The 26,132-nt window shown below is 43.7% G+C and overlaps 1 protein-coding gene across 1 annotated transcript; it reads right to left on the bottom strand.

Moving 5' to 3' along the window:
• Nucleotides 1–186: 186 nt before the first annotated feature.
• LOC142012190 (albumin-like) lies at nucleotides 187–23,838 on the bottom strand. The gene is made up of 15 exons (XM_074992045.1): nucleotides 23,745–23,838; nucleotides 21,880–21,940; nucleotides 19,145–19,277; nucleotides 17,703–17,914; nucleotides 16,430–16,562; nucleotides 14,732–14,829; nucleotides 14,196–14,325; nucleotides 13,067–13,281; nucleotides 11,047–11,179; nucleotides 9,883–9,980; nucleotides 8,061–8,196; nucleotides 6,378–6,598; nucleotides 3,810–3,942; nucleotides 1,629–1,683; nucleotides 187–452 (listed from the first exon to the last, which is right to left on the bottom strand). Exons 1-14 carry the CDS (start codon nucleotides 23,827–23,829, stop codon nucleotides 1,639–1,641), a joined length of 1,833 nt encoding a protein of 610 aa, XP_074848146.1. The 5' UTR covers nucleotides 23,830–23,838; the 3' UTR covers nucleotides 187–452; nucleotides 1,629–1,638.
• Between the last annotated feature and the right edge of the window lie 2,294 nt (nucleotides 23,839–26,132).

The following is a 26,132-nucleotide window of genomic DNA, read 5'->3' as shown; positions in this document are numbered from 1 at the left end:
GTATGCTGTATACGTACGTTATATGTAATTTAGGGCAAAGACCTTTCCAAGTTTGTAGAACATCTAACGCTTCTGGTCATTATAAAAATTAGTATGATGCCTGCCTGGTGTGGGACTGCGTAGTTTTTATGCAATGTCTCTGTGGCCTGAACTGTTAAAGGAATGAGTTTGTCATGGTACCAAGTGTTTGCAAATGTGGCAATGATGTTGTGAGAAACTGTTTTAGGGAGACTGTCCACTGCGATGAGTCAACTGATCAGGACAAGGAAAGAGTTTATTCAAAGCTTTATTCATTATTGAATTTAAGGCAGCAGTGAGAGATGAAAGGGAAAGCAGAACTGCCTTTGCTTCCTTGAATCAGAGGACTATGATAGAGACTACCTGTAAAAAGCAAGCAAATACAGTAAACAGGGCAGAGAGGAATTTCATCTCCATCTTCTTCCACCGGTAAGCTAGGAAAAATGAGAAAAAAATGAGTGTTTACAGTGATAAACAAGACAGTGACTTCCTAGTCAGGACAGTAAGAAATCAGTTTAAATGAACCACATTGCATTTGAATATCTAAGTTTTCCTCTTTGTAAACCCTGAGGCGGTAGAGATATTTATCTTTTGGTATTTGATGGCATCACACATTTATATGGACACACAGGAGTGCCAAAACATCCCTACTGCAAGTTACAACCACCTCATGGCATCCAGGCAGCCATGTTCCAACTCTGCATCCACCATATCCTTCCTCTGCCTTGATGCCAGCCTTTGACTCTACCGCTGTTCAGGATGCCCAAGAAGAGAATCTTCAGATGCCTTAAAGCAGCCTCATTGGTTCCCTTGTGCTGCTGCTGTATCATACACACTAGCAAGTTAAAGTCCTGTACTTTCGACAAAATGCTATTGCAATGCTAAGTGAGTCTATTATTATGCAGTGACTCAGAGGGAATTTAAAAGGGCCAAAGGGACTGGCACTTACACCCTATGAATTAATGGAATCTACGGTTACATTGCCTAAAAATTATAGAGATTTTTAATTCTTATGTTGCACAGAACAACCCTGGAACCAGTCCTACCTCCATGACACAAGAGACTTGTCAAAACACTGAAGTTGCACCAGTTTAATCATTTTTAATCAGTTTAGTTAAACTGATGAAAAACACTGTGTGGACACACTTCATTTTGGGTCTGAGTAGCTCACTTCAGCTTATTTTCTCTGTCCCTAATCATTATTGAGCTTAATTGATATAAACCACATGGCTTCTTGCACCGGCTGAATTAAACTAATTCTAAAAGCACACTGTTAGTTCAACTGATGCAACATTGTGTCCAGACTGGCCTTAGTATTCCTCAGCTGGCCAGATGCCTTATGGAGAGTTTATGCCTGTCTTTGAGGCGTATACCATAGGAGTCTTGATAGCAAATTAATTACTGAGCCTTTCTTGGTGTGGCTTGTCACCGCTCCTCTGACTTAAACAGAGCTCTGGCAATTCATAGCAGCAGAGAATCTATTTCTTTCTCTTTTCCACCACAGCATTTCACAAGTTCCAAAGCACAATTCAAGGCAATTTGGAATAGACAGTTTATTAAATTCTATTTCTCCTTTAAGTGATTCAGAGAACGTTTCCCACCGAGATTACCTGAGATGTTTTATACTGCCAATGTAGCCTGACTTTCTGCTATCAGTTTTGGACCCTGCAGGGGAAACAGACACAAACAATCATAGGTGAGAGTCCAAGAAGAGCCTGTATCTTTGGGCAGACAATATAAGCACCTAATTTTAGGAGCATTTCCTGTCCTTTAAAAACATACAGTTGTACGTGGCTGTATTCAGATGTTTACGTCTACAGAACACAAAGATGCCACATAATCTCTTTAAGAAATTTCACACAATCCCAATAGTTGCTTGAATCAACTTTGAAATACTTCAGTAGAACCCAAGCCAAATAGTGAGATTTTCTTTTTAACAGTTAAGGCTGCTACTCTTGAACTGAGATTTTAGTGAAAGATGCTGAAGTTAAAAAAATACAGGTTGAACCCTTCTAATCTTGATCTCTCTCATCTGTAATCTAGCATGATTTTAGATAGCTGAGTGATCACTTATCATGGGTGTGGCCAAGTTTCGCATAGTCTGATAAAGTTTGTTTCCAGCTACCAGTCCTGGTTCTCAGTGTTCTGTTCTGTTATTTCATTGTAAATTATCACTAAGGCTATGACTACACTAGCACGCTATGTTGAAGTAGCCTATTTCGAAGTTAGGACATCGAAATAGGCTACTTCGACGCGTATCGTCTACACTTCCTCCAGGGCTGGTGCCATCGACGTTCAACGTCAAAGTAGCGACAGAGAACATCCAAATGAGCTGCCCCGGAAGGAAATGTGGAGCGTCCACACACACAAGCGCTCCCCGTCCAAATAAGGGGCCAGCAAAGCCCCAAGCCACTCCCTTAAAGGGCCCCTCCCAGACACACTTGCCCTGCACAGCACAAGATCCACAGAGCTGACAACTGGTTGCAGACCCTGTGCATGTATCACGGACCCCCAGCTGCAGCAGCAGCAGCCAGAAGCCCTGGGCTAAGGGCTGCTGTACGCGGTGACCATAGTGCCCCACAGGGGCTGGACGGAGTGTCTCTCAACCCCTCAGCTGATGGCTGCCATGGAGTACCCCGCTATTTCAAAGTAGCAAGACGCAGATTGTCTACACATGCCCTACTTCGACGATGAACGTTGAAGTAGGGCGCTATTCCCATCTTCAGATGGGAATAGTGATTTCGACATCTCACCGCCTAATGTCGATTTCAACATCAAAACAGCACACGTTGTGCCGGCTACTTCGAAGTAGCCGGCTAGTGTAGACACACCCTAAATGTCTTTTAAGAGCCCAGTAAACAGTGAAAATGTTGGTAATGCTGTTCCACATTATTGATCTCCAATGGTCTGGTAAATTCTCTTGTCTGGCACCAGTTAGGTCCCAAGCGTACGAGATTAGAAGGGTTCAACCTGTGTTTAAATTGCAGTTCCACTCTGAAAGGGCCTGTAAAAAAGGCCTTTCTGGCTCTATGCATCTTCATGTTGTGTGGATTCCAAATCAAAAATTCTTTCTCTGTTGATAAAAAAGAGATTGCTTAATGAGCAACTCCAGCTTTGGGAGAAAGAGTTGGATTTCACTCTGGCTCAGTGGGATTGGTAACTAAGGACTATCCAAAAAATGGAAGAGCCCTAAGAAAAAAGATGCACAGAAGCAAGGTCAGGAGTCAAACAAGGGAAAGCTGAGTGATGTAACGTGAAATGAATCTAAACAATATGGGAAAGAATGGGGAAGGCACAGAAATGGAGCCATCTGAAAGATTTTGAGAAATTCAGTCACTAAATTCATTAGAAAGAGCTGCTTTCACCTACATTTTTTTCACCTAACTTAAACTCCTTGTCAAGAGCTGGGCTGGAGGAGAGAAATTAAATTAGAAATTGCCCCTCTGGAGAAACTGTTAGATTAGATTTGAAAACCTGAACTAAGGCCTAAACCAGTAAAACATCCAACAGCTTTCATACGCATGAAGCTATAAATGCAGAGTGCGTTCGGTAGATGTAAACTTCTAAATATGGTCAAAAGGTTAATACTAGATGCCAGCTTAGGCAAATGTACATCCTTTGACTTATTGCAGTTTGCGTATTTAGATGCAGGCTACCTGGCACCTTCTTTAAAGGTCTAAGTAGAACCATTCTGGCTAGCTGACATTTTTAAAATATGCAGTTAGTCACACGCCCTAGGCCTGCCTTCCTTTTTGATTAAAGATACAATGGGGGCTGGGAAAGTGAGCTACCTCTTCTCCAAAGCATGCCTCGTGGTCTTCTGCTTTGCAGCACTTTTCTCTCATGTGGGTAAAAGCTGTAAAGATGGTTTTCACTTGTTCATCTGTAATGGTGGGCTTATGTTTGACGAGGTTGACGATCAGTCTGAAAGGAGAACAAACCACAGCAATGCCCACTTCGCCTGAAGATGTAACACATGACTTACAAAAATGCTTCTGCTTCCCCACCTCTATAGCCCCTTCATCCAGAGTTAAATTATTACTGCCTTTCTTTAGTGTATTCTCACTGGGCTCGGTTACTGCCCCTCAGAGGACTAGCCATGTAAGTAGACATCTTTGAACTCTACCGCAGTATAAATATAAAACTTTTCCTTTGAACGCTGATTAGCCCGGAGTGCGTATTCAGTTGTGTAAATGTTTTTGTAGCCACCTGCAACTTTGATGGCTCCGAGGAGAAGCCCTTACACCCCCTCAGCACATCAGAGTTCTCTGCTTGCTTGGGGGAGAGGGGCAGACCAGCAGGCCCAGCCAACTTACTACAAGCATCAGAAAGGGTGCATATGGCCAGAGGGTGTGCATTTGGTTGGTATTGTTCCTACTCAAACATAGGTCTCTGGGGGAGAGAGTTGCCAAGGGGTCTGTTTTCAGCAGCAGGAAGAGATGCAGTTCCTTAGTTGTTCTCCCTGGGAAAGATGAGATACCATGCTAATGTAATGCCAACGGACTTGGGTTGCCAGCCCCAGGGATAGAACCTGGAAGCACAGAGTTTAAAGCACTGCACTCTACCACATGAACTAAAGGCCAGCTCGCCCTCAGCTGAGGCTGTAGAGCAGAGACTTCACTCACCCCAGATGAGGGCTCAGTGCCTCTGGGTACTACACTAAGAACACAGGTTATTCTTAGTTCTAAAGAACATCACAGGGCTTCTGTGAAGAAGGGGTGAAACATTTGGGTTCTAACGCTTTTGAGGCTCAGAGGATGGCCCAGTGATGAAGGTGCAAATCTAGGAGAGCCAAGCTGCTCTGCTCTGCTGCTGCTTTCCTCTGTGCCTTTTACAAGTCACATAACCTCCAAAATGTTGTGCAGGCCCAATGCCAGAGGGTGAAGGGGCGCAAGCCTCTGCAAACCTATAGGTAGAGTAACTTGAAGGTGCAGTTCAGACTTTGATGACTAAGGAGGAGGTGGGCTTCAGAGCTCTGACTCCTGTCCCAGGCCCAACTTCCAAGGACTGTCTGTACCACTCTGTTTAGAGCATCAGTATAAACCTAGCTGAGCGGCTAGCTCCAAAATCCTGTGTAGACATACTGTTGGTATCTCAGTTCCCATTGTGTACAATGGGAATAATACTGTGCCACCTCACAGAGGTCCTGGGCTGAAGACCTCTAAGATTTTGAGGTGTTAAGATACTACAGTTACAGAGCCCTGTAAGTACCACAAAAGCCATATTTACAGGATTGCTAGTCTCTTAATGTTAGTCACCTAAGTCTATATTTAGGTACATAAATGCCTATTTTAGGAATGTATGTGCTGATTTAGTGTCCAGATATGCATATTTAGAGCCCTCAAATTTCAAAAGTAACTTAATATTTGGTCGTTCAGTTTTTGCAGTGTGGGACATCTTAAAAGTGCTTGATTTTCAAACCTCTTTACAGCCTCTCATGGTGGGCACCCAAAGATAACATTGCGGGCAGGTTTGAACCTGAGGGATAAAAGATTTTGCTGCACTTTATGTAATTTAGGATTATGAAGTCTCAGAGGGGTATCAATGTAAACTCAGAGAGGGAGTCGTGTTAGTCTGTAGCTTCACAAATAACAAGCAGTCCTGTAGCATCTTAAAGACTAACACATTTATTGGAGCTATGTCTAGACTGAAGGCTTCTGCAGAAGTTTTGTAAACAGAGTGTGCGTCCAGCCTGCAGACTGATCAGACTGCAGATCTGGCAGTAGAGATGTGCCATTCGGAAGCATTCTGTCTATATCCCTGTACACCTTGTTCCACGAGGAAGAAGGGATGTCTTGACAGAGGGGGCTTTCAACATTTGGCCCTGGGTGGACGAGCCACATGTTGGAAGAGCCTCTCCCAACAGAACTGTTGGCAAAAGGTACATAAATGCATTGTGCAATTTGCGTATCCTTTGCCAACAGTTCTCGGCAACCCAGACATAGCCTAGGTCATGAGCTTTCATGGGTGAGACCTACTTCTTCAGACGACTGCGTACACAACCCATGAACGGTCATGGCCTTGTAAAAGTGTTAGATTTTAAAGTGCTGCAGGACAGCTTGTTACTTGTGACACCAACATAGACATCTAAATTTGAAAATTGCTTACAATGGAAGGCAGACAGGGGAACAAAGCCCAAACAAGAACTGAATAAAACTTCAGGAAGCAGGAGGGGGAATACAGGGAATGGGTGAGAGGATGACAGAAATAAACATTTCTGGAAGAGGGACAAGGGAAGTGAAAGAGGAAGACAATGCCATATGCACCAGAGAGAAAGCTGGGTAGACAAGAAGAGGGTGCAGATTAGCAGGATGATGATACAGAAGCTGAGGCAAACAGAATTAACGGGCATATCTTACTCCTGCTTCTTGTGCTGAAGCATCTTCTCTTGATCTGAACACAAGTCTTCATGGAAAGTGAACAGTCCAGGAGTCAATGGTACGGGCACATACTTCTCATCAAGCCCCAATTCACTCATGCATGGCCTTCTGACAGCATAGTTCTTACAGCATTTACAGACATTAGGGTTTATAGGATTGTCATAGTGTCTTCTACATAGTTGTCCAAAGACAAGATAAAGCTGTAAAGAAAGAGGAAGATAACTGTTTATTTTACATTGTCATTTAAAAGAAATGGGCACATGCTATCCTTGGTAAATTCATTTGGATTTCAAAGATCTGCATTAAAACCTTTATAATCTTAAAGCAAATTTCTTAAACAAAAGCATCAGCCCGCACTCCCATTGAAATCTGAGTGCCATCAACACAAAATGGGGCCAGATTTTCAAACAGTGGCCTCTGTGCATAGGCCACAAGGCATATAGCCATCTGACTTCTGGCCAGAAGGTGTTAAAGAAGTCTAGAAGGAGCCTCTGCAGAGCCCTGGCCAATCAGAAATAATCTTATAGGGGGGCCAATGAGAGGGCAGCTTGCTGGAGCAGACCTGTTATAAGTGGCTGCTCAACAGAGCAGAGGGTAGCTGGGTCCTGACCAGGAAGAATGCAGGATTTGGTTCCCAAGAAGAAGCACCTTAAAGAGAGCGGTACTGGGAAGGGGCCGACCATCAGGAGAGTTGCTCCAATCTGATACCTGATAGGCTGCAAGCCTTAATACAAGGGCCAGGAGGGTGCAAGGATGAGAGGGGAAGTGGCCCAAGAAACAGGAGGCAGTAAGGGGAGAATGAAGGAGGGCAGGACAAAGCTGCTGCCATAGAGTCCCTGGGCTGGGCGGGCCTGGGTCTTCTGCCTTTCCTCCTCACACCACGCCTTGCCAGTGGGAGAGTGGTCTATACATACTGTGGCATGCCTTTGAAGCAATGGGCCAGACTTTGGGGCTGGAGTTGGCCAAAAAGGCAGGTGAGACTGAGGACAGCTGATACCCTCGGAAAGGGGTGAGAGACCAAAGTAGTGGGCACTGCCAGAGGGCAGTGTCTGAAGAAGATGCTGAAGTCCATGAAGTGTTGTGGATCCAGAGCCAAACAACAGCCCAGAACCAGAATGGGTGAGACACCAGCCAGAAGGAGGGCGCCCTGCTGATGACTGAGCTAATTCCCACTGTGACCGTCAGGAGATGCCACGGTGGCAACTGCTCAAACCATTACAGCACCACTAGGGATCTGTGGATGTAACACCGCATAAAACTGCATGCCCTATATGCTCAGACCCTTCTTCTGTTCCCAAGCTATTACCACAGTGGGAGCAGGGTCAGAATTTCAGTACGTGTAATTAATGCCCTGGTTCAGCACAGGGCACTTAACTGCACTCTGACACTTTTGTTTGCAAGACTACAGGCTGGATCCTCAGCTAATGTGAATCAGCATAAATCAACTGGCTTCAATGGTAATATGCCTGTTTACACCACCACAGCACCAGGCCTACACTTCAAGGCTAAGTCAGTGCCAGTAATTCACTTTGCTACCACACAGAGGTTCTGAGCTAGGGGTTCTCTGGAGGCTTTCTGCGTAGCTGGAGGTTGGGAATATCAAGACAACAGCAGCATCTCCCAGGAAACCTGGGACTAAGATGAAAGGAGAAACATACTTACATATCCATCGGCACAAGGGAATCTTTTGTCTTCACTGAGCTGGCAGCACTTGCCAATCTCCGCCAGTTGCCCTGTGGTCTCAATCAGCTCATGAGCTGACAGCTGAGGCATCCTCTTGGTGTAGCGGATAAGAAGCCTAAAACGGTAATCGTCCTGTTACTGGTGGTCCAGCAGGTGAATAAGTAATGAGCCAACTCCTCAGCCAGTGTAAATCAGCATATCTCTGATTGACTTTAATGGAACTCCAACCATTCAGGCTCGCTGAGGCCCTAGCCTGATGTTTCAATTTACATAAGTATGAGCAACAAGAATCAAGTTCCCTTTGTGTTTGACTGAGAAGTCTCTCACTTACCACCAATTTTATACTATGACATCCCATCATCGGAATAAAAATGAAGCTGATGACACAAATTCAACATAATGGGCCGGATTCTGAAACTTGACAACACTGCTCCACTATTGCCTTCAATGGGAATTCAAGACTGAACCCAGCGTGACTTCATGGAAGGCTGTAGTAAGGCAGAAGGTGTTCAGGAAAAGAACACACTCTTCTTTAAACACAGCATGGTCATTAGCAAGTGTGGCAAGACAAACAATAACTGTGGAGTGAAAGATAACCAGTCTTGGCCATCAACCTGTTCTTCTGGATGATGTCTCCTGTTCCAAGGGCCTTTTCTGATTTGAGAGGGACCAGACGGAGAGTGCAACACATCCTGCACATGTCTTCAGAGACGAAGAGCCTAGTTCAGCAAGGCACTTAAGAAGCTGCCTGATACTAAGCACATGAGTAAGCTGATTGACTTTGTCTGGAGTACTCTTGTGCTTAAAATTAGTCCTCTGCTTAAGATCCATGCTGAGCCACGGCCAGCAGCATTGTAAGCTTGTCCATGCTTCCCACATCCTAATGTTCAGCAAGCTGCCATGGTAGGATAAAGCTGTTGCTCAATCTATTCACGCTTTGGTCCCTTTGCTCCAGTTTAGCAGATTAGCAGGGCGTATTTGTAGCACACATAGAGAGAGACTATGGCTTTGTCTACACTTACATTCCTCTTTCGAAAGAGGTTACGCAAATAAGGCAATCGAAAATGTAAATGAGGTACAAATTTGCATATCAGACCCCTCATTTGCATATTCTTATTTCGAAATAAGAAAACCAGTGTAGACACTGCTCCTTTGAAAGTAAACCCCATCTTCGAAAAAATCCTTCTTCCTATAAAAAAGGGAAGAAGGATTCTTTCGAAAATGGGGTTTACTTTTGAAAGAGCAGTGTCTACACTGGTTTTCTTATTTCGAAAGAAGCTATTTTGAAATAAGAATATGCAAATGAAGGGCCTGATATACAAATTTGTATCTCATTTGTATTTTCAACTTGCCTCATTTGCATATCTCTTTCGAAAGAGGAATGCAAGTGTAGACACAGCCTATGAGACAGGGCAAGGAACTCCTTTTGAGCCAGACTGTGGCTTTTAAGTCAGAGGCCAAGGTTCAGAATTTAGCCAGAGTGCTGCATGTGATAGCAGTTAGAAAACATGGCCAGTATTACACACAGGAGACCAAGTGGTTTAACAAATATATTTATGATCTCTCACACATCATGAGTTGAAATATAGACATGTTTCACGAGATAGGACATTATCTTGACAAAACCTCAAGTTGTTTACACCAGACTTTCAGCCAAAGAAAATCACCATACCTCTGTTGAAGTCAATGGATTGACACTGATTTGAACCAGCTGAGGGTATGGACCTCCATTACTTAAAATGGTAAATTCAGGTTGGATGTTCGTTAGGGAACAAACGAATGAATGAACAAAAAAACCTACGCGTTTTGGAAGTGGTACTTTCCCAGATCATGGTAAAGTTTACAGTTTGTCTGTAGCAGATCAAGGCTTTCCTGGAGTTTTTTTTTTAGAATTTCTTCCTGAAAAACAGTGTAACTATATTATTAAAGGGATCCATATACAATGCAGAATACTATTGTATCACAAAGCAGCTCTCATTAGCCACAGCTTCCTCTTACCTCTTATCCACTCATATCTCTGATGATAGCATTCACATTTCCCTTCACTCTCTGAAATCTCGACACAGTGAGTACATAGCACATAACCCTCTAGATCCCTGAAATAACTGACTTTATACTGGGCCATGATCCTATGGGCCTTGGGGACTCAAAATGCCCCAAAGGAGCTCCCGGCTGGGCTGACACATGTTGGGGACAATCAAGCAGATGTATTATGGAGGCTGAGAGGCTTGTTGGTTGGAATCCACAAAGGCCTGAAAGGACTCAGGGATTTCACAGAACTGAGATCTCCCTTCCTTGGCACCTCACACGTACTGCCCATGTGAAGCAGCCATCTGCATGGAGGTGCACGGAAGGGGCAGAGGGATCAGAGACACCCTCTGAACACAAGTGTTTGTGTGTGGAGAGGGCGCTGCAGTTGTCCCCCCGTTTCCTCTTTTCCAAGTGTAACCTCAAAGGCACTGGGACCACGGACGAGGGACGGTGAAGTCTCTGCTCTACATCTTTGGCTGAGGGCCACCTGCCTTTTAGCTCATGTGGTAGAATGCAGGGCTTTAGTCTCAAAGGTCGCAGGTTCATTCCCTCCTGCCAACAACCTGGGTTCATCGGACTTACAACAGAGGGGGTTTACTTGTGTCAAATGGGCAGGAGTCCCCACTGACTATCAGCTCCTGTTTGAACCGCTAACTCTAGGCTCTGTGCCCTGGACGATCAGAGGAGGACTGCTAGTTTCTCATCCCACCTCCCTCCATCCCCTCCCGGTTCACCCCCAGAAAACCACACGTGATTCAAGTAACGGAAGGGTGCGATAATGGCGGCCATCTCAAATACCCATAAACCCTTATTACCGCCCTTCTCGCCTATCCAGGAGTATGGAAATGCTTCCATCTCATGCCTCAGTCAGCGTCAGACACTGACGGCTTATGAATTTTGCTCAAGCCTCCTGTTGAAGTGCAGTGGCACCCACCCCTTTGCCGTAGCATTCGGGCGGGTTACTCGTTTTGCAGCAGTTTTCCAGCAATTCCTCGTAGCCTTTAGCAGCTCCTAAAAGCATCTGACCAGAGAGCTCAGAGTGTCGTCTTGAATATTGGTAGAGGAAGCTGCAACACATGAAAGAAGCAGGTTTAGCAGCAGTTAGGGCCTTGCAAAAGCTTAATGGCCCCCCTATTTCTGTATTCTAATCTGACCCCTTGCAGAAGGCAGCCCATCGCCTTCCTCCTGATGCTTCTAGCCCAACTTCTTGTAGCTGAACTGGTTCACATTTCTGTAACCAACTCCTGGCTTGTGGCCCATCCAACACACTTATTGTTGTCAGCTGGGATCACTTAAAGCATAAAGACAATGAAAGTTGATAAGAAGGTTTTCTTCTCAGAAACCAATTAGGCAATATGGGTGAAGATATATTTCCTTAATTCATTTGACGTTAGTAGGTCAAGTGAAAGGCCATTAATGAAAAATTCGGCTCTATTTTAGCAGAGGATTAATGTACAACTTGTACATGACCACTGACCAAAAATGCTACTTTTATTATTAATTTACTCATTTGCAGTGTTCATGGAAAAGAGGAACTGTTTATTCATTTTGGTGTGCAGCGTTATTAGCTCTGCGCCAGATACGTGCTGAGACTCTCCTGTTCCACTAAATTAATCTGCCTGTTCTACAACTGGTTGGGAAATGCATAGGCAATGAAAAATTCAGAAAAGGAAGATTTTTTGCCTAATTTTTAATGAATTTGTCAAATTTTCATCAAAGAGAAATAACAAAGGTTGCAGAGTTTGAAAACGTCAAAATGGCTTTTCAGTTTTTTGTTTTTGTTTTTGTTTTTTGAGGAGAGGTTTCCAAAGTGGAGGAAAGTGCAATATGGTATTTTCATCAAAAAATCTTATCAAAAAATTTCTGCCCTCTCTAAGACATTTGAAAAGTTCATAGCTTATCCATTTCTATCACATTTAAATGCTAGTGAAATCCTTTCCAGCAAGGAGCCAAGTCCTCACATGCTACAAATGGTGTACTTAAAGAGACGTAATCCACTCACACTAACCAAGTATCTGGCCCAGAATATATGTTGGCTATCACTTTTCTAAAGTAAATCATTGTATTTACTTTGACCTAAACAGCTTCTGGGTTTAATTTGGGATGTGATTGTACTTCCAGTAAAGCCACTGAAAACTTTGCAAGTGATTACAATGGGAGGACACCTCGTTGCAGAATCTGACTGAAGCAGACATGTTAAGATTAAGATTTGGGTTAGTTTAGGCACATTCAGGTTTATGGCTGAATCAGGACTGGAATGGGCAGCACTGGAAACTTGAGATGTTCACCCTGATCTTGGTCATGAACTATCATCCCAAAGAACAAAAAATTCATGAAATCACATGCTCCTCAGTTACTTCCATCCCACCCATTCTCACATTCATCAGCCATGAATGATCTGTTTCCACTCCCTGCCAACCTTCTCTTAAAAAAAAGCAAAACAAAACAAAACACAAGCAGTAGTCAGAGAAACTTCAGTAAAACCAAATAGTTGTTTATATTTGTGCTGATGTTTTCACGGGTTTTTAAGTATTCCATTAAGCCATCTACAGAGCCCAAAGTCATATAGTTCAGTTACTGGATGATGGAATTATCTTACTGTAAGAAGAGCAGCTCTTTCGTTGTTTTGGTCACATAAAAGGCTTATAAAAACCTATGACAAATATAAGGCAAACACAAATGAAAGCAAACCTCACTGAAAATTAGACATGCTGGGGTTGTTTTGGTTTATTTTTTTTTGTTGTTTGTTTTTGTTTGCTTGCAGTAATCCTACTCAATGCCTAAACTAGACAATGGGTCAAGACTTGGGCCTCTGCAACTGACCACTTCTCCACATACTGGCTTAACTCACAAGTCTATGTTTTGCAAGCAAATCCCTGGCTTCTAAATTACAGCCCAGGCCTGCTGTGTTTAAATGACAGAGAAAAGGCAGAGCAGATTGGGATTTGCACTACCTGGCCAGGAAGGCATCTTTCTCCTTAGCAAAGCGCTCACACACGTCTTTATCTTCTATGAACTCTCTGACAGTGGGAGACAAATCTGCGGGTTTGTCGTCATTTTCCAAATGCGCTATGCATGGGGTTTTTTCCAGCAGTGGCTTTTCACAGCAGTCTTTGAGTTTACTTGATATGGCATCTTGATGGGAACAGACATACTTTGACAATGCCACCTGTACAAATAAACAAACAAAATTAGGACTTACGTCTGTTTTTTTTTCTCATTGTTTTGCATTGAGAACCGCCCCCATCCACTCAATGAAAAATTTTAATACAGTAGAGCCTACCTGAGATAAAGAGACCTATTAACATCCACTTACTAGTAATTACAGTGACTTTTATCTGTACATCACAAAGGCTCTTTTTTTGTTTGTTTGCTTTTTGTTTTTTTACGTGGGAGATTGGTTTTAAAATGGTCAGTATAATTATTCTCATTTTATAGGTGGGGAAACTGAAACACAAAGAGATGAAGTGAATTGTTCAAGGGCAGCAAGTGAGCCAGCAGCAGTAATGGGACTTGAACCTTAGTGTTAGGCCATGCTGTATCCATTAGGAAACACTGCCTCCCATTGTACTAAGCACTGTGCATACTCAAAGTATGAGGCAGTCTCAGACTTGAAGTTTTTGCAATCTAAATAGGCAAGACTGACAGAGTGGCAGAAAGAACTGCACCATTCAAGCAGAAGGTGCCTCGAAAGTACTTAGGTGCCTAACTCCCGTGGGATATACACACCTAACTGCCTCTGAAGAGGTGGGCAAAGAGAAATAAGTAATTTACCCTAGATTACACGCATAGTCTCTGGCAGCACTAAAGAACCTAATTTTATTGAATTCCAGTCCAGTGCCTCAGGTTTATATTCATCCTTGTGCCTTAAGCTTTCTGCCTATTTCACTGCAGACAGTCACATTGGATAATTTAGCAGGATGAAAAAATTCTCATCTTCTTCTCTTTTGTTCACAGGCTTTACAATCATAATTTGGAGAACAATTACCAGATGTACAAAAGATAAGCAAAAAGACTCAAAGCCAGAAGGAAGAAAATCTGCTTTTTTGACATAGAAGTGGTAAAAATAAGTTATTCTTTTACCGTCTCATGAAGACAATCCAGCTGGTTACCATGACAACACTCTTTGAAGTAGTGAACAGCACCATGTACAAGTTTTTCAATTGTGGCAAAATCAGCCTTAGGAAATTTTTGGCTGATATCAGCAAGCTTCCTAGAAAGAATAAATACAAACATTGTGTGAACCAGCAGAGTGAGAAATGCCAGAGCTCAAGAGAGACGTCAGAGGTGAGTTTGGAGGATGGTGTTCTGTGAGAACTTCAGCCCTGAGGTAAGGGTGAAGATGAAGAGATTATGTGAGAAGTGGTCCAGGGAATATCAGCAATTATTACAGGAAGCAGCACATGGATGCTATTTGTAGAGCTCCTGCATTAGGACTCAGAGTAGTGGAGGGACCTTAAAAGGGGTTTGTTGGTTGACAGTGGTTGCCAAAACAAAGCTACTACTTGGGGCATAGGTGCTGAGACTCTGGGTGCCTTGGGGCCAGTGTACCCACAGAGAAAAATTAGTGGGTGCAGAGTAACCAAAATGCACATTAAATAAACAAGCTACCGACTTACATAGCCTTCAAAGCTCTTTCTCCAAACTTCTTCAAAACCTCACATGTGTTTGCCTCAACCAAGCCATTTTCTTTCACTTCCTTCATCACAGCTGTTGCCTGTTAAAAAGTTGAGGTCAACCATTAACAAAAAAAGGCCTGATCAAATGACTAGAAAAAGCAGAATCAGCAAAAGAATTTTAACAGAAACATACATGTGGTTTTTTTTCCTGCTTAGCTACAGGTTGAACCTCTCCAGTCCAGCACCCTCAATGCCTGACTGCTGCCAAACAAGAACATTTTCCAAATCCCAGAAGATCAATATTGTCTCTGGCAGCATCACCAACACTTTCCACTGTTTACCGGGCTCTTAGAAGACATTTAGGGGTAAATTACAGCTAAGTAACAACACAGAAAACTGAGAGCCAGGACTGCTGGCTATAAACAAACTTTATGGGACTGTGGGAAACTTGGCCACACCCACAATGTGGTCATCTGACTAACTGCAATCATGCTGGATTATGGATGTTGCTGGACAAGAGAGTTCTGCACTAGAGAGGTGCAACCTGTATAAAGTGTCCAACAAAGCAAAAGGAAGGTGCAGGGTCACAGTTTTTCATTCATGTGGCTGGATCATCAGCCCCTTGTCTAGTTTTGTGAAGTCCTGACCATGAGAAAGTCTTATTTAATGCTACTCTGTTTTTAAACTGTGCAGTTATGGCTAGTCTGCTCGGATGGTCTACAGTACATAACCCTCCTTTTCAAGGGCTTCATTTCACACTGTGCTGAGAGCCTCTTAACGTACTCAGTGTCAGTATACTGCTGCCAGAGCTATCAGTGGAAGACAGTGGCTCTCAGCACCTTGCCATAACAGGCCTCAGACCAGTCAAATGCACAGACTGATTGCAGTAATATCTGTCTGATAAAAAGAGTTACATACACTTGCAGTTCACTAGTGAGAAGGGCTTCATCAGTACTACATCAACAGGCAGAAACAAAGAGCTGGATCAGATAGAATAGAATCGAATTTTGACTGAGAGTTTTCAAAGCTCTCCAGGCGACTAAGATTCAGGCACCCCAGGAATGTTAGGGGAAAGTTACATGCCTACATCCCATACACTGCTATGAAAATCACAGTCTCCAATCCCAATGGTGCTCTCTCTTAACAAATATAGGTGTATTTTTGGTGCTCCCTTTCAGACGATTTCTCTCAAGTCAAAGGTCCCCATTCAGGAAAGCACTTAGGTACTTATGTCTGACCTGAGTGGAGGTGCTTTCTGGAAGCAGGGCCTAAATAAAGATTTAAGTGACTAAAATAGAAAAAGCTGAACTCCAGATTAGCTTTAAGACTTTCCCCAGCGACAACAGTCACGTCGATGGGATGAACTAAAGGGGTAACTACCCCAGGGGCCAGCAATTCAAAAGGGTGTGAGGTTTGCTGCTACTGTGGTGGCTGCCAGAATCTGGGCCCTTTGAAGTACCACCAGTGTACCATGTGGCACACTCCAGACAGCTCTGAGGGTTGCCAGGGATGGGGACATAGTGCTGAGGGTGGGCTGCCATCAGCTCCACCCCTTCCGCTCAAAGCCCCGCCTCTTCCAGGAGCACAGAACCAAGGCCTCCACACTTTGCTCGAGAGCCTGGCCAGTCTGTTGGCCTCCCTGGCTACAGGTACTACGAATCAAATTGTGAAGCACCTGTCCATATTAAAATGGAATACCTTTTCTTTGAAGCATGCAGCCTTGTCTTCAGCTTCACAGCAGGCTTTCATCATCACTTCATAGTGATTAGCAGCAAGAAGAATTGTGGGGGAATGAAGGGCAGGGTGCCTCCTGGAAAGTTCGTAGATGTATCTAAAATGGAAAGGCACCTTGGATTAAGTTTGAGCACCAACTCTCCAGGGTGGAATCCAAAGGGGCTGTGAAGTGTCTAGCAGCTTGTTCTAACAGCCACCCTCATGGGCCATTATAACAGGGAAGGGGATAATCCAATGTGATTTAACACAAAGGAATTCTGTAGGGTGCTGAGATTTTACTGGAATTTAAGGATTCAATTCTGCAAGACGCTGAGTGCTCTAGGCCACATCCAGCCACACATTTAAGCACATGCTTAACTCTAAGCACCTGTGACTTGAAGGGAACTTCATGTGTGCTCAAAGTTAAGCCCAAAATCATTGCTTGCTCAACCCAGTGCTGTTGGCACCTTGCAGGACCCAATGCCGCAAAAGAAGACTCCAGTCAGCAGGTCATAGTACTTGGTGTTTGCTCAGGGGCATACTGGCCCTCCTGGGGCAAAGGGCATCCGAAGACCCCATTCTGGGTAGCTAGAGGATAAAAAGGCCTTTCAGGTAATAAGAGAGAGGATGAGTTGCTAGTTGTTGGCTGAAAGTGCTGGACTCCTGGGTACAAAGGAAACTGCTAGGGCGATCCAAATAGGGAGAGTGTGAGGAAAGCACATGAGATGGGGTGGCAGTGGAAGACCCTGCCTAAGCAGGGAAGAGACATATGGGGAATTGGAAAGAGTGGGTAGAAGAGACCCAGTGAAGCTGCAGACTAGCTGCTCAGTAAAGGGTCCCTGGACAAAACCCCAAGTAGATGATGGACTTAGGTTCCCCTACTGGCCCCAGGGAAAGGGGACTACAAGCACTAGGTGTATGGAGCCCAGTAATGGGCCACAGGCTAAGCCTTAGATATGCTGAGAACTAGCCCCAAACAGGCAGAACGATTTTCTTTCTGTTACAATGTGTCTGGGACTTCTAGTTTCAACAAATGTGACTCCAGAAAGGTGGGGCAAGACGGTGACTCAGTCTGAGGGCCAAGAACCTGGCAGAGAAATCCCTGCAGTGCTGGAACGACTGTCAGCAGGTGGCCCCATGGAGGAGAGAGTAGGTTTCACATGCCCGCTCACAAAGAGGAGCCTAGCAGTAAGTTCACAGAACTGAGAACCACTGCATGTAACTCCTTCCATTCTATCGTACAATGAGTTTTACTTACAAGCCCAGAAGTGCTTGTCGATTATCATGGTACTCTCTGCATGCAACTTCAGGTTCTGGTTTTACTACAGGAGGAATGAATCCTCGTGTGTGATTTTGGTGGGCAAGAAAACATTCATTTCTTTCAGGGTCAACTTTAGCACAACAGTCAGCCAAGCCGTATTTCTCAGAAAAGCCTTGCTCGTGGCAGACTTCATCCAGGAAAATGGCAGTCTGGGGAAAGAAGAAACATTTCTGTTTGTCTGCAGTTACACTGGTCATCTTATTGAAAGAACTATTAGCAGAGCCCTGGCTCACATAAACATTTGGTATTTTTCCTCTCTTTATTCCTTCCTACTTCCACTGCAGCGGGAATTGGATTGGGCCTTAAACTAGTAGGAAGATTTATCGAAATCGGCACTGCGCTTTAGGCTCCTAACTCCACGTTTGTGCAGCCGAACAATGGGGATGACTTTCAAACATGATGAACACCTAGCACAGGGATGGGCCACCATGAATGGTGAGTGGGCCACAGGACCGGTCCTGCTTCACTGCACTGGGTCGCAGCAGCCCTTGGCCCACTGGGGTTCCACCTGTGGCCTCCCCCCCTCTGCCTCCATGTGCAGCAGGATACTGGAGCCCCACAGTTACCTGTTCCTCCCCTTCCTTCCCAGCACTTTTGAAATTCGCACTCTGTTCCCACGCCCCCCACCCCCAGAGCTGGAACACTGTGAATCAGCTGTTGGCAGCTGTTCCTGCTCTGGGCGGGAGGGGAAGGAGCAGGGACTTTGCACCTTCTTAACGTGCTGGGAGGGGCAAGGAAGCGTGAGGCTCCCGTGCCCCCATGAGTAAGAGGCATGAGGGAGAAGGGGGAAGGCCAGGGGTCTGCAGGCCACAGGTGGAGCCCCGGGGGCCACATGCAGCCCCTGGGGTGCAGGTTTCCCACCACTTATCTCGTGATTCCCACTGAGGTTCAGATAATATTCAAATCTTTACTCAGACCAGAACAGCTGGTTGCCCTGTTGTAGTGTTTCCCACCTGGGCTCTACAGACCCCTGGCGGGCGGGGGGTGGGGGCGGGGGGCAGTGAATTGTTCAATGAGGATACGGCAGGGGGCCTGTGGGACAAAAGAAAAGATAAATAAAAATTGTCATAGAAAATAAGTTTTAAATACATTGGAAAGTTACATTCAATTATTTTTTTAAAATTACGTATCTTCCAATAATGTTAAGTAGCAGATGGGGGAGCCATGTTAGTCTGTGTCTGCAAAAACGAGAAGTCCTCGGGCACCTTATAGACTAACAGATATAATGGAGCATAAGCTTTCGTGCACAGAGACCCACTTCATCAGCTGCAGTCTCATTTTTGCCAATAATGTTATTAATTGCTGTCTGAAAAATCTATGTTGAGGTACTGTCGTGATACAATCACATCATCTTGGTCACAAATCCTAGCTTTGCTTACCAGTGTTTTGTGACACTCAGGGTCTTCCTTATCGGTGACACATTTTTTTGCAAGGTCTGTGACATCTTTGACCAGTTTCTTTGCTTCTTCATAAGTGCTTGTCTGCACCAGCTGAGAGAACATGACCATAGAACTGCAACAAGGTAATACTGTTACATACATAGCTAGCTGCCAACAAACAAAATGGATTTCTTCAAGATGTGTGAGTCCCAAGCAATGTCCCCCCGATTTTTTTCCATCCATGTGCAGAATAAATTTTGTTAAGTGCACCAAGGCACATGCAGATGTGTACCACCAGTGGAAACATATGCTGTCAGCTGATGGCAGCTCTGAGTGTTCTGCTAATCATCTGGGCACCAGTCAAATCTTTCCTGAGCTGATTGCAGATGCACACAATAAATCCACAGATAGCTGCTTTATATCCACCAAGATCTGTATCTTCAGATATGGACAAGGATATCTGTGGCTATTTATTGCAAAAGAGGTGAATATAAATTTTGTATCCCTTGCAGGGCTTTGCTTACAGGGAGCACTGACTGCTAAGTATGATCCAGAGTTCAAACTTCCTACTAGGTCAGGAGGTGGTTAAGCTGGCATGGCTGGAAGACAGGTCTAACATAGAACCTGAACGATAGATCTAAGGACAATTGTTCTTAAACCAGGGTAAAGTCAATGTGAAGTCAGACTTATAGTCATGGGTTTTCCTTTATGTGGGAATAAAGTATGATGAGAATCCATCTCAGACTCACAGGAGAATGGCAGACGCAGGAAATATTAAGTAGGAAATAGTAGTCTTTGGACACTTGCTAAAAAGCTTTTGGAAAATTTACTTTTTAGGGGCAATGCTGAACTGCTAAGGCAGTTTAAATGACTTGGCATTTGTGTAGCCAAGAAAGAGCAAATGCATCACAATAGAGATTTCCATTTCCCCTCTGCTTCCATTACTATGGCAAATCATCCTCTAGTTCTCATTCGTTGTATGTCCTTTTTAGTATTTCTCCCTCTGATCATTAGGCTGTTGTATTACCCCCACCTCCTCCTACTTTTTGTCTGTCCTCCCCCTTTGAAATGATAACTCTGTGATACAAGAATATAAATAGAAAGGTTAGGAGGCAACCAAATTCCACCAAGTCTCCTGCAGTAACAGAAAACTGATAATGTGAGAACCACCTCTCCCCGGCAGCAGTCTTACCAATGATCTATATTTGTTCCCAAGCAAGGCAAAAAATCCTAATCTCTCTGCCAATATATCCTAGAGGCATGGGTCTGTTTGCTTGACTCCAGATTTGTCCATTTAATTCTGTTAGTAAGAACTATCATCATTAAGTACCTAACCCTATTTAACTCTGGTAACTGCTGATGTACTCTCAAACATGGACCCTGCTATTGTGAAAAACACCCTTAAGTTATACGGAGTGAGAAATACCAAGATGGTGGAAATGTCTTACTGTTCTTCAGGCTTCCCAAGCAAAGAGTTTGGGAAGAACTGTGTTTTCTTTAAAGTGTCACGTAAGCTTCATAAGGAATCGATAACTGTAAATGAGATCTACACTGCTGGGAAGAAACAAAAACTTGTTGAAAACCGAACTCGGTATTCCCCTGTCCCTGGGCTGTGTAGACAGCAGAAGTCTGTACTACAGACAGTGGCTTTCAACTGGACATTTTTTTCAGCCTTTTTGCAATCATATCCGGTGGGAAGAGTCAGCGGACTGCAATCAGGGCAGGGAAGCAATGCTGGCAGGATTCTGCACATTTGGCATGGATGTCCCAGCCATCTTTGGGAACAATTTAATGTGCCTTACCAACTCCTTACTCTTAGTTAATTTAACAACATCTAACTTCCCTGTTGTTGTTTTGCTCTTGGTTTGTCTCTAGCTGCCACGTTTCCTGTTAGCCAGACATATGCTTTTCTTTTAGAACTCTGCTTCCTTTGATCGTTGCAATGGGAAGTATCTCTTGGAGGTGAATTGATGAACTGGTGGGAACAATGAGTGGCTAATACTTAGGACTAGCCAATGCTGTTAGGCTCATCTCTGAGCCAAGGGTGGTGTGTGAGCTTTACCATCCTAGGAGCAGCCCCAGCAGACTTGATAATTCACCACCAGCCCTCTGAGTCATTATTTCTCCCATGCTCCTCTTTCCTCCATGGCAGTGGGCTGACAGCCACTGTGGGCTCCAGGGCAAAGTGGGAGAGGGGCCTGGCTCTGCACCCAGAAGGGGCAGGGCGAAGGGTGGAGGGAGTGGGGCCACCAACCCTTAGTGGTGCATGGACCACTGTGCTGGGCCCCACTCACATCTGCACAGAGCAGCACTGATGCATGCCAGCCCTTCGTCTGGGGGGAGGTTCTGCCTCTTCTCTGCTTCTGCCTACCCCACTCCCTTCCTGCAGGGGCTAGCTGAGGATTAGCAGGTGCACAGTGGCCATTGACACCTGCATATTCGCAAGCAAGGTCGGTCTGAGTAGTCGCCATGGAGCTGTCATGGCTGGCTCTTACTGCCCCGTTCCCTCACACATGGGAGCAAAGTCCAAGTTCCCTAACTCGTCTCACTTTATCTGATGTTCACCTGATTTGTTTGGTTGCTTTGAAGATCAACTTTGATTCCGCCCGTTTTTTAAAATTGTATTGTTCACTATCTGGTTCACGAGTACTCTCCCGTTTCTGAATCAGCTAACAATACACTGTAAGGATGGCTGGCAGCACACCATCAGCTGGATTTTTATCAATCACACTTACACGCCTTTAAAATTCTCCTCCTGTAGCACAGAAAAACAATGGCTCAGGCTGTGTTCTTCGTCTGAAAAAGAAGATAATTTGGCCTTTGATTTACCAAAGATGAAGGACATTGGTATTTTAAGAAGCATTTTCTTGATCTATAAGAAAGGGTGGTTGAGTGGTTAGGGCGCTACTCTTTGTTACTCTGGGTCTTCCAAGTCCATTTCTGTTCTGCCACAGATTTCCTGTGTGACCTTAGGCAGGTCTGCTTCTATTCCCCATCTCGGAGACAGTGACAGCAACACTTCCTCACATGGCACAGTTGCTGCGATGAGGATAAATAAACTAACAATTAATGGCTTTGATAATTTGGTGATGATGAGCCAAATACTTAATACTTTAGGCAGAGTCTGAAAACTTAAAAGGGTCTCCGATCACCAGCTAGTTTGAATTAAACTAAGGATTATGTAGTTAAAGTTAAGCTAAAATGAGCCCTGCATGTGTGGCTCAAACTCTTTGAAATTAACGGAGTTCCCCTTTGTACACACAGGGTGAATATGCCCCAATGAAACAAAATGGGGCTTAGTGAATGAAGATTGCATGCAATTTTTTCCTCTTTCCTAATGGTCCCAAGCTTGAACACACTTAAGATAGTTTCAGAAGCACAGGAGTGAAAGAAGTGGTTCTCAGAGAAGGTAGCCAGAAAGATATCTGTGATGAAAATCTAAATCTTTGCCCACTAGCGTTTCAGAAAACCACACTTTCAACCAGGAATCTCAAGGATGCCTCATTTTTCTAGGAATTTTCCAAGATCCCTACTAGGCACTTTTAAATACAGGGCCCTCCTCTACATGTCTAGAATCCTGTATAGTTATTTACACCTGTTCCAGGGGGCGTGCGTAAAAGGCTACCAAGTCACAATGAAGTCTTTGAAGAGGATCAGGACCCAAGATAACAGAGGAAACAACCCTGTTGGCTCCAGATTCGAAGCCAGTTATGTTCCACTTACTGAAGTCATTAAGATGCTCAAAGAAATCCCACTCTACAGAATGCCTTAATGTAAAGCACAATAAAGTAAGTAGCTACCAAGATGAAAGTACAATCAACATGAATATGATGACGCTCTGCATATTTACCTGCCCTGCATATTTATCTTCTTGCATATTTACACCTCTAATTAAATAGTCTCCTGTCCCATATATTATATGGATATTCACAGCCTTAATAAGCTACAAACATGATCATATGAAACTGGAAAAGGTGGCCCAGAAAAATGCCTTCTAGATTTTAAATATTAAGGGCTAGATTCAGCCATCGTCTCTCATTAAAATTAATTGCACTGCTCACAGAGTAAGATACTAATCAACTTAAGCCGGGGTGGCAGAACTGGGTCCTAAATATTCAGCCAGTTAGTTCTTCAAAACACTTTTAAAAACTCTAATAGTACCAAGATTCTTACTTTCAGGGCTGTCAAACAGCATTATAGCCAAATCTTGTTTACCTTACTATTGAAAAAGTAAGCATGATTTTTATATTATATGTTATAATGGCATGATTTGGCTCGAAAAGAAACATTGTACTTGCAGAGAAACTTAGAACATTCAGTGTTTTTCTAAACCATGTCCATCAGACCAATAGGTAATTAGTTATTGTATCTGAAATGTAATAGCTATTGTGAGAAATTGTTTCCACCACATGCTTTTGATCTCATTCCTGTGAAGTCAGAGCCATTACATAAGTGATATAATATTCATGTGTATCAATTATAACTGTTAACTTTTATGTTATTCATTTGTTTTAGAATGACCCATGACCATCTGAGATCCCCAAATGATTACAAGTTGTGTGTGGGTATTACATAGATAAGGTACAAAAAATATTCTTACCTACATCCCGATATCTTCTGGGAAGGGTTTTTGATTCAGTAAAGCTTACTAATAAAATAAAAGAAATGAATGTTCCCCACTTCATGGTGTCTGATTTTGGGGGGGCTGGAATGTATGCAAAAAGTAGAAAGACAGAAGAGAAAAGTGTTTCTTTTATAGCTGTGTCAAGTAATGTCTGGTTAATGGAAAAACCCCTTTGCTGTCACATATGACGTTAGAACTTTTGGAATATTCTTGCTAATAATTAAATAGATAAAATTATTTGCTCATTATGTTTAACAGGACAGCTTGTCTCAAAAAGCCCTTGTAAATTTATTAATCTTTCAGAATTTTGACAAATAGACTTTTGTAAATTAACTTATCACACTACAAACAAGATATTTAAACAAACTACGTTTTTTTCATTACCATGCTCTTTAGCCTATAACCCATATTCCGATTCTTGCACCCTCAGCAGTATTTGCTCAAAGGCATACTGTTTTTCTAAAAGCACATAGGTCGAGTGAAAGACCCTTAGTTCAAAAGTGGATGTGTGGCCTTTACTTCCCAGGTTGCTGAGTAAGTTTTCTTTCCCAGATACAGTGCCACAGTGGTGGGAAAATTTGGAATATGGGACCATGTAAGATACAGAATCAGCAAAATTGTTGATTCACATTAGAACATATCCAGAAACTTGTAAAAGTTCTCTCTAACTTTCTTCCAGAGCTTGAAACAAACCTGATCCAAGGGATATAAAATGGAGGGAAAATGCAAAACCACACTCCTATTTTAGTGACTTCTGTTTAATTTATTCATGCTACCGCAGGCACCATTAACAAATAAAATATGGGGGAATGTGTAGTGTAGCCTGAAGATGGTAACCATCCCGCTCATGTGAAGCTGTAAGAGGGGCAAAGACAGCATAGCTTTCAGGGTTATGTTTTCAAGCTTTCTAATGAAATTCTTCATTGCCTGCTAGTAAAAACCAGATATGATATCAGATGCTCACATTGAACCAGCATGGATGAGCCCACCAGAACCCAGTCCTCCCTACACCTTTCCACTTGAGAAGCCCACAGATTGGCTGGAGAGGAGGGGAAACTTCTTCAGATGGTCAAGCGCAATGAAGCTCTTCACAAAGGGGTAAGTAACTCACTTAAGCTGCAGGTATTTATAAAGCACTCATCTTTGTTCAGGAAGGAGCCTAACTTACAATGGGTGAGCATTTAATTACACTCATCTTTTTAATGAACAAATGGTGGACTTTTTACCAGAAGGTGCCAAGATCCACAGAAAACTTGGACACTCCTATATAATAAACCTGAGCGCTGGCTCATGGGACCAGTCAAGAAGAATACGTAGAAGATAGCATAGTAATGGGAATTTTATACAATGAACTTGCATCAGACATTAATGTAAAGTTTCTGAACCTCTGCAAGGGGGTACAGCTGATCCACTGGCCGTAGTTACTCAAAAGTCACCCAGTAAGAAACAGTTGGAGACACAGCACAAGAAGTATCAAATGGAAAATTCCATGGCAGAAGGGAAACACAGTTTAAAATGTACATCTTAAGAGCACTGAACCCTCAGACCACACACATGAGATATGAAGCACAGGTCAGATGAAGCATTACCCAGCCAGTGGAAGCATGCACAAAAACTTAAGGAAACTGGGAAGATCCATGTTAACACAGAGGAACTGAAAATAAGGTAGAACCGTGCAAGACTAGAAAGACTCAACTCAGACACACATCAGTACCCAATAGGCCTCCGATAATAGATAGCTGAGTGTGAGGGGAAAGGAACGCGTGTTTGAAGCTGCCGACTGTTCTACATTTGTTCAAATTCTGTACTTTGTCAGACCCACAGCAACAGGCCACAGAAGAGTTCTCTCATGCAGAAGAAATGGTCACAGAGGGCAAACATGTCTTGCCTTCTCTGAATTCCAAGAGTATGATTTCACCCACGTTATATCCAGCCCCCAGAAAGTACTAGGATGCTAGTTTCAGTGCATTAATCTGATAGGTATTTCCCTTTTGGTTGTGACCTGTCTGCGGATCAGTCCCAGGGACTACATCCTTAAATTGCTTCTCATGGGGCGATGGTAGATTAGCCCATGCAGTTCTTCAATCCCAGCCACCGGTGGGCCTGTTTTGTGGCTTTCATTCTTTGTCTTTTCCTCAGAACTTCTTTTTCTCTTGAGTTTGCTCCTTTGGATCCAGAGACAGAGTGTGAACCAAGCAAGTCCATCCTGGGGACTCCTGCACACAGCATAAATTCCCCTTTTGCAGATCTGTGGCAGTACTCTTTCAGAGGCAGTTCAGAGAACACCAGAGGCGAGGGTAGCTGGACAACCACTGGGACAGTGAGCTGGGAGCACAGGAGTCAGACATGTAGATTATTCCTATT

The sequence above is a fragment of the Carettochelys insculpta genome, chromosome 4 (assembly GCF_033958435.1).
Source record: "Carettochelys insculpta isolate YL-2023 chromosome 4, ASM3395843v1, whole genome shotgun sequence".
NCBI classification, from domain to species: domain Eukaryota; kingdom Metazoa; phylum Chordata; order Testudines; family Carettochelyidae; genus Carettochelys; species Carettochelys insculpta.
This window is presented reverse-complemented; position numbering and strand designations above follow the sequence as displayed.

Coding starts and splice junctions, on each gene's coding strand:
- LOC142012190 (XM_074992045.1), bottom strand. CDS start 23,829: ATGAAGTGGGGAACATTCATTTCTTTTATTTTATTAGTAAGCTTTACT. Junction 21,941..23,744: donor CAGAAGATATCGGGATGTAG/GTAAGAATATTT, acceptor CTTCTTTTTCAG/ACGAAGAACACAGCCTGAGC. Junction 16,563..17,702: donor CGACAAGCACTTCTGGGCTT/GTAAGTAAAACT, acceptor TTTCCATTTTAG/ATACATCTACGAACTTTCCA.